The following is a 10169-nucleotide window of genomic DNA, read 5'->3' on the forward strand; positions in this document are numbered from 1 at the left end:
TCATATGACGTTATGCGCGACCGTGTTTAGTTATTAAAAGACAAATAAACATTGCATTATGTTCCTACAATTAATGCAAACATTTGTCATTTTTGTTATTTATCACGAATAATATTAGTCCCCACGCAAAAGCAAATAATTTTTTTAAAAGTCTTTCTAAGTGTGTTCTCTATTCATTCTGGTGTATTTATTGGACCTGCTTTATGATGCATTGATATAGTACATAGGAGAGAGAGAGAGAGATATATATATATACAGTTAGAAAACATGAGAGGGGAGGGGTGGACAAAGAAATGAGAGCTGGAGAACATATAAATAGAATGATGGGAGAAAAGGAGAGAAGAGACTGACAGAGATAGATAGAGAGGGAAACAGATACTAATCATAACATTTTCGTTCATATTCAAATTTTCTTTTTGATATTTACACCTGCACCATGACCTAATTATGTGTGTGATGTGTGATGTGTGATGTTTGATGGTTCTTTATTTTTACCCTACTAAACCCATGTTTAAAATCTATGTGTAAAGTGGTTAATCATTTTCGTTTATAACTATGCAGGAAGCCAGCTAAATTGTGTAATTTGAGAAAACGAAACCAGCCATAACCAGACGAAAATCAATATTATGTATAATCACTATTTTGTCAACACCAAAATGTATCCATATTTTGCATTCTATTTCTGTTCTAAGTGAGCCTTTATATTACGTGTGAGCAAAACAATATCCATGTTGAAAGTACATTGGACAAATAAATACATTGAATGGAATAGAATTGTACACAATCTAGCAACACTTCATAGCTCTCATCCCCCCCCCCCCCTCTCTCTCTCTCTCCTTTGTTTCCTTTTCTTCCCTTCAATTTACAACATGTACAATATTAGGTCTGCAGAAAAGTAATTTAAACACTCTTCTGATGAAGACCTTTAATTCTAAATGTACTTGTATTCCCTATTTTCCTTTCCAAACATCCTAGTCATCGATTAGCTGTTTATTCCTTCTTCTCATCTACATCAACTGGTATACAGGAAGGCCATAAACAATTACATACAAGACGAATTGATAAAGTACAATAATTGAATACCTTTAACCTTTTATTATTCAAACAATGTTTAATTGGATATATCTGTAAGAACCATAAATACCTTGAGGGGTTTCATCAGATAAAAATATACACCGTGTTTTAAATGAAATAAAATATTTTCCAACCAAATGATATATAGACAAACCCTTCAACTATCCAAATAAAGATATTTATTTCACTTCAATCTATAATAAGTGAAATAATTTGTGACATACAAGTATGTAGATGTACATTTTCGTTGTAAGTGCCTTAATGGCGTAGTACAAAGTGAATAATTAATAACAATTCTCCTTTTCTGTCTCCTTTCCTTCTGACAGACCTCATAATGAACACATCATCTTTGGTATCAGACAATGTTGTGTGTCCATGCAGTCATACTGTATGGCTATCATTGCACAGAATAAAGGCCTGTATGGCAAGTCCTTTCACTTGGAGTCACGTTTAGGCCATTCACCCTGTGACTGCATTTCCCTCACTGCCATTCAATATCAATGAGCCTGTATTGAACAATGTATGTTTCCTATCTTTATTACCTGGCTCCATGACCATTGCCAGAATGCATTGGTGAAGAGGGTACTTGTCATATCCTTTGAGATTGCTTGCTACATAGCCTTCTGTTTAAAAACAGAAATTATTCATTTATCCAGCACCATTTGTTGACACGTAGTGATGTGCATGGAACTTCTTATCATCACATTATTCCCTCCACAGAAATAATAAATTTTGTTCACCATGTCATTGAGGAACCTCACTGCTCACGTCACCCAGGTACAAGTTTGGTACCATCTGTATGGAGCTAGAAGGGCTTTAACTCCTGTACTCTGGATCAAATGCACGATACATTGTACAACCACAGTCCTACCAGCCATCTATTACCACCACAGGGTTAATCCTACTATTCTATGGACTTGAGAATAGAATTCTTACCATCATTATTCTCCATCATCCTAACTCAACCTTTGGGGACCTCTCACCCACTTGATTGGGCAGTTTCATGCTCTCCTTCATCCAAGTCGTCCCTTCTGACCATCCTTGATCATAAGAACATTCTGCTTGGAAATCATTGCACAGTATAAAGATCTGCAGGGCTTAGTATATATGTATGCCCCTCCGTCACTAGCTTAGAACGATTACCTTGTGTTTTGTCTTATTCTTTCAACTAAACATAATGATCTTTCAATGGCAACTAAGCCATAGCACACTGTAGAGTTGATCTTTACGGAGTATAACAATATCAAGCATGTATATTAATTCATTCTCTTCTCCAAAAGTTTTTTGAATCACTGAAAATATTCTTTTTCCTGATGTGTATTATAGAACAGATATATTTTCAAGGAATGACCGGAACATGATGTTACTAACTACCAAGACATCTACAATGTAATGAGAAGAATAACATACTGTTTTTCTACTAAAGAAGTTATTGAATTATAACTTAGACCAATATTAATGTATGAAGCTCATCTCTGGACACTCTTCTACACACACAAAAAGTGGGGGAAACCCTTTCCAGCTAAAATGTTCAAATTCATTTTTTGCATGGATCAGCAACAAGCCTACATGTACTCATGTGTGAAGTCTTACTGTCTTTGATGCTGCCGTTAGACTCGTTAAAAAAAAAGTTGAAATAACTTCGGGAAAAAGATTAGAATACTTATCCATGAGGGAATGCAATCCATGAACGAAAATCTATATATTCAAGTACACTGTCCTTCACAAATTCATTTATTGCTAATCTTTATTAAAACAATAATAGAACTATTGCAGTGACCCACGCTTTCCCTGTGATCATCATCAACCGTGAGTTCATGCTGATCATAATGATCATGATAGTTTGTTGAATCCGCCTCTGCTAGGTGCTCATGGCAATTGCTCTAGAATTCAAATTTCTTAGCCAGTGTTTCTAACTGAGACATCAGACACAAGGTAACACGTTCATTTCACAATTTTTTGATGGAGGAGCATTAATATCGTCATCTTTTATCATCCACTAGATAAGTCTTTTTCTCTATCTCCCGGACAAGCCTTCGTCCATAGAAGTCCCTGTATTCATCGGGAAGGTCTTCTAGTGATTTGACCCCTCGTTGGATGATCTGGAGAGCCTTGCTGGCTGCGACAGGGTCTTTGTTCCCATAGGTATCCTTGTTGTCATAGCAACTGATGTCGAGATGACGCCAAAAGACATTGACAGCTACACTGAAGTCTAGGGACACCACATTGTGAAACCACAGGGCTAGAAATAACAAAATATTGAACAATGATGTGACTATATTGAAAAGTATACGCAACTTCATGTTAAGAAGAAAAATTATGCTTTATACTAAAGAGAATCTTGATTTGGCTCAATACAATTGGCAAGGGATGGGAAGACAAACAGAATTCTCATCAAGTCAATATAAATAGTAACCCACTGCTACTGGAAGCCCATAACAGATTAATGCATACAAAAGAAATCTCAACACTCAAGTCATCTCCAATAGAATATCACATAACTTCTTTTTCCTGCAAGGCAGTCTCACGCACTCACTATGCATGACAGGAGCTATAAACAAAAATATTACAGTAGGAAGAACATCGGCAAAATAATCTGTTTGGTACATTAGTTTTCAAAAAAATAACATTTGGAGAGAAGTAGAGAGTGCCATGAAGACACTTAACAGACCATGCTAACAGAGCAATCTCATAATTATTTTGGAAGAAATCTGCCATTACAAGTACATGTACCTTGTGGTGGCTAAAACTGCATTCAAACTTAAAGTGACTCGGTAACATTGTTGAATGTTGATGAAAAAAATGCTTAATTTTTGTATGAAATGTTACTTATTATATTCCCTCTACTGTACGATTCCTCTAACATGCAAACAAATCCTGAAAAAATTCTCAAACAACAAAGATATTTACGATTTTCTTTGAAGGCGTCACTTTGCAACACCCTCTATCAGTGATTAACAGTAAATTCTCCCAACCATTTTTGAATTTTCCCAACCATTTTTCCATGAAAATAAGACATAAAGCAGACTTTAAAAAATCTTTCAACACTTAAATGTCTGGAATGGTATATAGAGCCAATTTATTGCTTTGTGACGATTTACATTCACCTAAAATGTAATTAAATTGTAATAATAGAGTTGGGAGAATTAAGAAATCAATAAGATCATTTTTCCTAATTTGTATCATTAATAACGGTTTGTTTTCACTCAAACTTTCAGATTATCTTTAATTGTACATCTAGCATTGAAGTCACAACCTTAGCACCATTTTCTCTCATCTGAACAATGTTACCAAGTCCATGTACATGTACGAAATTTGACAAACTGTCTTTAGTGCTTCTTTTTATCTACATGTATGTACAACAATACCAATAAAAAAAGTGCACACATACCGGTAGCTTGTTTTATAAGGTGTCTTACCTGGTATGAAAAGCACGTCCCCTGGTTCTAAGAGACAATGGTATGGAGTTGCCAATTTGAGGTCTGGATATTTCTCAAAGTCTGGGTTATCCAGGTCCATTACAGCAGATTTGTCACCTAGATACAGAAGTAGTAAAGAGTACACGCAAATTATGAATAGACAGGAAAGCGGCTTTTTTTCTCCTTAGAACCCAGCTTTTTTTTTAATGTAATCCAAAATACACAAAAGATCACTTGGCACGAAGCTACCTTCATATTTGTAAATGTACTACAGGTTTCTTACAAATGATCAAGCAATCAACAGTTGCTGCAGCCTGCAAGAGAGGCTAACTAAAAGGGCCACAGAGGGCCATTTCATCAAGAGATGAGGATGTGACTCAGCTATCCTGGGCAGTTCAGGGGTAGTGATGGCATTTCTGTGGCACTTTATGCAAGTGCAAGTTAGAGCAGAAATTTTATCTTTTCAAAAGTTTACTTTGTATAGTCAGGTCAGCCACTGTCATGGTGCTGATGTCAGAGTAATGAGGCTACTCATGTGAGGGGCATTCATACAAGGCTGAGATATTGAGAGTATGCCTGCATTGTCATTGTCATTTTACCTGTAAGGTAGAGGTGATTGGCATCCCGAGGGCTAAACAGAATGACACGCTTATGACCTCTGACCTGCATCAAAATGTTGTCCATGACCTTCAAATTCAAAAATCAAATATGAACAAAGAAATAAAGATATAAAAAAAATTAAATGGGGAAAGATACAAGAAAGGATAAATAAGCCAATGCAAAATTGATGGAATAATTACAATTGATTCATTTTTTCAGAATTCAACATCATTGTCATTGATATTAGACCAGTATGCAGTTATTACGATTAAGCATAATCACATACATGAACACTGTATATTTTTATACTCCTTTGGATAATATTACCATTTGAGTATTTTTTTTAAATTATTTTAAAAAAAAATATTTCATAAAAGCACTTGCTCAAAGTACATGTATTAAAAAACTTAAACTCTTTAAAACAATGACTTTTTTACCAGGTGCCTTGGTTATTGAACAAATAAAGATAGCTTTGGTGTGGATGCTAGCTTACATCATAATGTGTCCACAACTGTAAGTTTGCCGAGCCCACTCGGAAGACGCTAGAGAAAAACTGATCTTGGTTGAAGAAATCTGGTATCTTGAGGTCGTCTGCTAATGAAGGAAACTGGGCCTTCACATCTGCTATTCCCTGTAAAGTGATAAGCAGGAGATAAGAATAGTCATGCCTTATCATAACACATTCAATTACACAATAATCAAATTACACACTTGTCTGTTCATCTAAAACACCGTCATCCAACTACTCCTTTTAAGATATTTTGTCATCAATGATCATACATATATATGCTAGCAGTGACTTTTTAGAATCTTCCTCCCTAAATTCATTGGGGAAAAAAATATATCTTGCACAGGAATCTCTTTTGATTTTGATGAGAAAATACTAGTTATTCTTCCCCAAAACGAGTACTATGTAAATTACAATAACATTCAAAAGTTCTGCAGATTTTGCTTTCGACAGTATGGGAAGTGTTGAGATCTACGGAGAGAAACTATATGTAAATATTAAATATGACCAACTGATAAATCCTCAGATGATTTATCATTATGCCCATCTCAAAAATAATCTCTCTCTCTCTCTCTCTCTCTCTTTCTCCGTGCTAGTTGCTAATATTCTCTGTCAAAGAAGAATGAATTAGGAGTGATGTAAAGTTTACTTACCTTTCTAGGGTCATCACCAAGTGATCTGAGATAATAGAGCTCATCCTATTACCAAAAGAAAGAAAAGGGAAAAACAGATATACCCGGTATATGTATATGGACGTACATAATAATAGGTAATGACATTATACTTTTATAGCACATTTGAATACTGGAATGTTCTATGAACTATGACAGTTATGAGATTTCTATTTATTTCGAACATTCTAAAATGCCAACATCAATTACGAGTCGACATGATAAATGCAGCTTCTGCTTCCATTCTTTTAAGTCAATCAGCCAGAATCAACTTGTATTGAATTAATACCAGATTCAGGATACCGGTACTACAAAGGTTTCCCTACCTTTTGAAAAAAGAAGTCGTCTTGGATTTCTTTGGAGCATCGATGTATAAGCTCACAGAATTGCAGGCTTCTGTATATTGATATGACACAAAAACATGATAACATCAATAATTGACTAGTTCTCTAAACACAAGCTAAATTTAGTCTGACTTTTTAATTATATTTTAGTAAATCCATCAAATATCTATTTAACAAGTAAACCAGGGACAAACTAGAAGTCACCGTGACAGTACTATCAGTACCACTAACCGCACACACTTCAACATTCCGATTATTTAGGGACAAAGAAATGCTTCATTTCTAGCTGTCATCAATAAAACTCAAGATTTCTTTAGAAGACAATCTAACTCACATTGGTATATAATGTACAATAATCAATTTTTTGAAATAATTAAGAAAATAATTAATCAAAGCAATACATTGAATGAATATTAAAAATAAATTGGGCCAAGATTTACAGTCATGCTCCCAATTAAAAACAAGCATGCTACCTATAGGCATAATTCTTGTTGATGAAGTCCATCTTTGCTCCAGGGCTGACATGAATCTTGACCTCTCTGTCACCTCCTTGTGAAGCAAGGTATTCTGCTGTCCACTTCTCAACACATGGTCCGATGTCTACCCCTCGCAGGACTGCAGGATTCCTCTGTTTACATGAAGAAAAGAGTATTACATTTAATTTGTCTGTCCAAGTGTAAAATGTTATTATGTTAATATTTTTTCTTTCTTTATAATATAGCCCTCAATATGGAATAACGTCTCTAACAAGTATAAGCACTTTAGCCTTTTCAAATATTAGTATCACCTCGGTCATCAGATTTATTCTAGCACACAGTGAGCACACCACTTCTACTCCACAGTGAATTTTAATGCACTTTGAAAATGCTACGTCTAGCGTCTGAAATTTATAGCTTTACACCAGTCATCACACCAATGCCAAACTGCCCCCCCCCCCTCTTTTAGTTTGAATTTTGTTCTTGTCCTCTTCTACTTTTCCTTCCTCTCCTCCATCTTCTTCTTCATCATCAACTGATTAACATCATCAACATCATCTTCACCTTCTTCCAGAGTGGTTCAACCAGTCTCACTCTCACAAAGTCTCGGCTCTCTCTTTTTTTACTTATAAATAAACTTTAATACTCCATGTAGACTATAATAAGATAATTATATTTAGTATATAGTCTATGGCTAGACTATTTTAATAGAGGCTCATGTACATGTCTCCGCATACGTCATAGACCCTACACACACATTTAACCAAGGAATTCTTAACATAGACCAGTAGGGGCGCTGGTCCAAGAATGAGGATCGTCCTCATAAACAAGGATATCCTCATAAACGAGGACAAAATGCGTCCTCAAAAATAAGGGTTGTCTGCATTTTTGAGGACTTTTTTTTTCATCGGCGCTCTGGGGGTTTCATGTTACAGAACGGCCTGCTGGCGATGGCAAAAATGGATTCCCCGGGGGAATATAACCCTAGACTAGTTCACCGTCTACTTTTATGGGTTGTCCGTCTTCCCAAGGATTTATTGCTTATAATGTGAAAGTCTCTGTAGAGGTCTACAATGTCAATGTAAAATGCATCAAGAAAATCATTGCAGAATCCGTTTTTTGCATCGCCAATGCACCGATCAAAAATATGAAACGTCTGCAAAAATGCAGACGGTCCTTATTTTTGAGGACGCATTGGTCTGTGTTTACGAAGACGATCCTCGTTTATGAAGACGATTCTTATTCTCGGACCAGCGCCCCTAATAATAGATCTAGACTAGATCTAGACTAGTCATAGAAGTCTAGAGTATCATAGAGTCTATACATAGGGTGTCTGAACGATTTTTCAATTTTCAATTTGGGATCGTTTTTCACCATTTTTGTTTGATATTTGAATTAAAAATGTTATCAGAATAATACATTTCAAATTTCAAGTCTCACCGATGTTTCTATCAAAAGTTACAGCCCCTCCAACACGCTGGTATATTCATATCATTTTGGTCAAAATCGACGAAAAAGACGTCCACGCAGAGTGATGTTGTTTTGCTAAATTTAGCCAAACAGCTGTATCGCGCGATATGCAAGCGTATGCATATCGTACGCATGCTGCTAAGCCAATCCGCGACTTGCAGCTTGAGCTACGCTGTCTCCGCGACATGTGCGATTGACTAGTATGGTTGGCGTTCGTCGCACAATAAACCCGGAAGTGAATGCACGTTATAGTCAATGACAATATCGCGGAGACAACGCACGTTGTCTCCGCGATATTGCCATTGACTATAACGTGTATTCACTTCCGGGTTTATCGAGGGAATTGCCAACCATAATTTCAGTCATTATAATGTGTAATTGAATTTGGGGTTTCGTTCGTGCGCGGAGATGTTACGCGATGTAACCATGGTTTGGACTGAGCGGAGCGCACGCCTCCTAATTAGCTGATCCACCAAATAGCGAGAAGGGTATTTTTAAACTGTTATCAGTTGTGATCCCTGGGGGCTAGCGAAAATATAATCACATAGAATTGTTCCTTAGGACTGGGACTACTTATCGATCGGGGCGTCATATCTCAAAAGTGACAAACCTCAGAGTTAGCCAGGACACAATGTTTAAATTGCTGTTTTGACCAAGATATTTTTAGAATTTCGGGGGCTACGCCCCTTTGGAAATATTGGAATTCACCTGCTCTTTCATATGACACCTCATTCATTGATTATCACCTTCAGGATCACAACTGATAAAGGTTTGAATCTCGATTTGAAAAAAAAAAATTGACTTTTTTTGCATGGTCGCGCAATGCACGTAGGCTGCATAGGGATGCGTGTAATCTCTATGGGAAGAATTTTAGCACACAACATCGGGTGCGCGATCAGACACCCTACTATACATGCAACCAACATGTGACCAACAATTATATCCGTCTCTATTAAAAATTGTGAGAAATCTTTAAGTTTAATATCTTTTATCCACAAGCTTGCCTTTCTTTCACGTCAAATTCAAATTCGACCCCCCCCCCCCCCAACCCCCATGCATGGCTCCAACTGTATGTAAAATGAATAAGTACCGGTACGTACGCAGACATGGCCAGCCAATGGGCCCATGGCATGGGACCTTTTTTTAAAAATATTTTTTAATTTGTGCATTTGATTTTGCGAATTGACTTGATTGTGATGATCATTACCTTTTGATATATAACATCCAAGAACTCTGATTTACTGACATCAGTAATGACAGGCACATCTCTTTTCATCCATTCAAAAGACATGTTGTTGGATTCTGTGTTTATCCTGCACAGACAAGAATGGATAACATAAATTTTTCAGTAATTCTTCGTAGATCTAGAACGTACGCGTTGCATTGTGTTGTGCATAATCGTGTTTTTGCTATTGAGTGTATGGAACGCGGGATGTGTGATCAAATTATTGACATTTATTACATTGTTAGCGTTGCAATTGCTGTCTTTCCTGCTTTGAAAGTTAATAATACGATTTTAATATTATTTGCCAAGCTGGAGGGGGTGGTTTTCCTCGACCCCCCCCCTCAAAATCCATACTTGATCACATAAGTTATGTCTATGTACT

General features: G+C 36.4%; 1 protein-coding gene across 1 annotated transcript; it reads right to left on the reverse strand.

The window, feature by feature from the left end:
• Window positions 1-1109: 1109 nt before the first annotated feature.
• LOC582742 (tRNA wybutosine-synthesizing protein 5) lies at window positions 1110-9929 on the reverse strand. Its single transcript, XM_782684.5, has 8 exons — window positions 9770-9929; window positions 7090-7244; window positions 6599-6668; window positions 6255-6299; window positions 5587-5724; window positions 5093-5180; window positions 4494-4610; window positions 1110-3316 (listed from the first exon to the last, which is right to left on the reverse strand). The coding sequence occupies exons 1-8, from the start codon at window positions 9851-9853 to the stop codon at window positions 3057-3059; spliced, it is 957 nt and encodes a 318-aa protein (XP_787777.3). The 5' UTR covers window positions 9854-9929; the 3' UTR covers window positions 1110-3056.
• Window positions 9930-10169: the final 240 nt, after the last annotated feature.

Source organism: Strongylocentrotus purpuratus, unplaced genomic scaffold (assembly GCF_000002235.5).
Source record: "Strongylocentrotus purpuratus isolate Spur 01 unplaced genomic scaffold, Spur_5.0 spur5_scaffold_7, whole genome shotgun sequence".
In the NCBI taxonomy this organism is placed as follows: Eukaryota; Metazoa; Echinodermata; class Echinoidea; order Camarodonta; family Strongylocentrotidae; genus Strongylocentrotus; species Strongylocentrotus purpuratus.

Coding starts and splice junctions, on each gene's coding strand:
- LOC582742 (XM_782684.5), bottom strand. CDS start 9,853: ATGTCTTTTGAATGGATGAAAAGAGATGTGCCTGTCATTACTGATGTC. Junction 6,300..6,598: donor ACGACTTCTTTTTTCAAAAG/GTAGGGAAACCT, acceptor TTTTGGTAATAG/GATGAGCTCTATTATCTCAG. Junction 5,725..6,254: donor TTGGTGATGACCCTAGAAAG/GTAAGTAAACTT, acceptor ATCACTTTACAG/GGAATAGCAGATGTGAAGGC.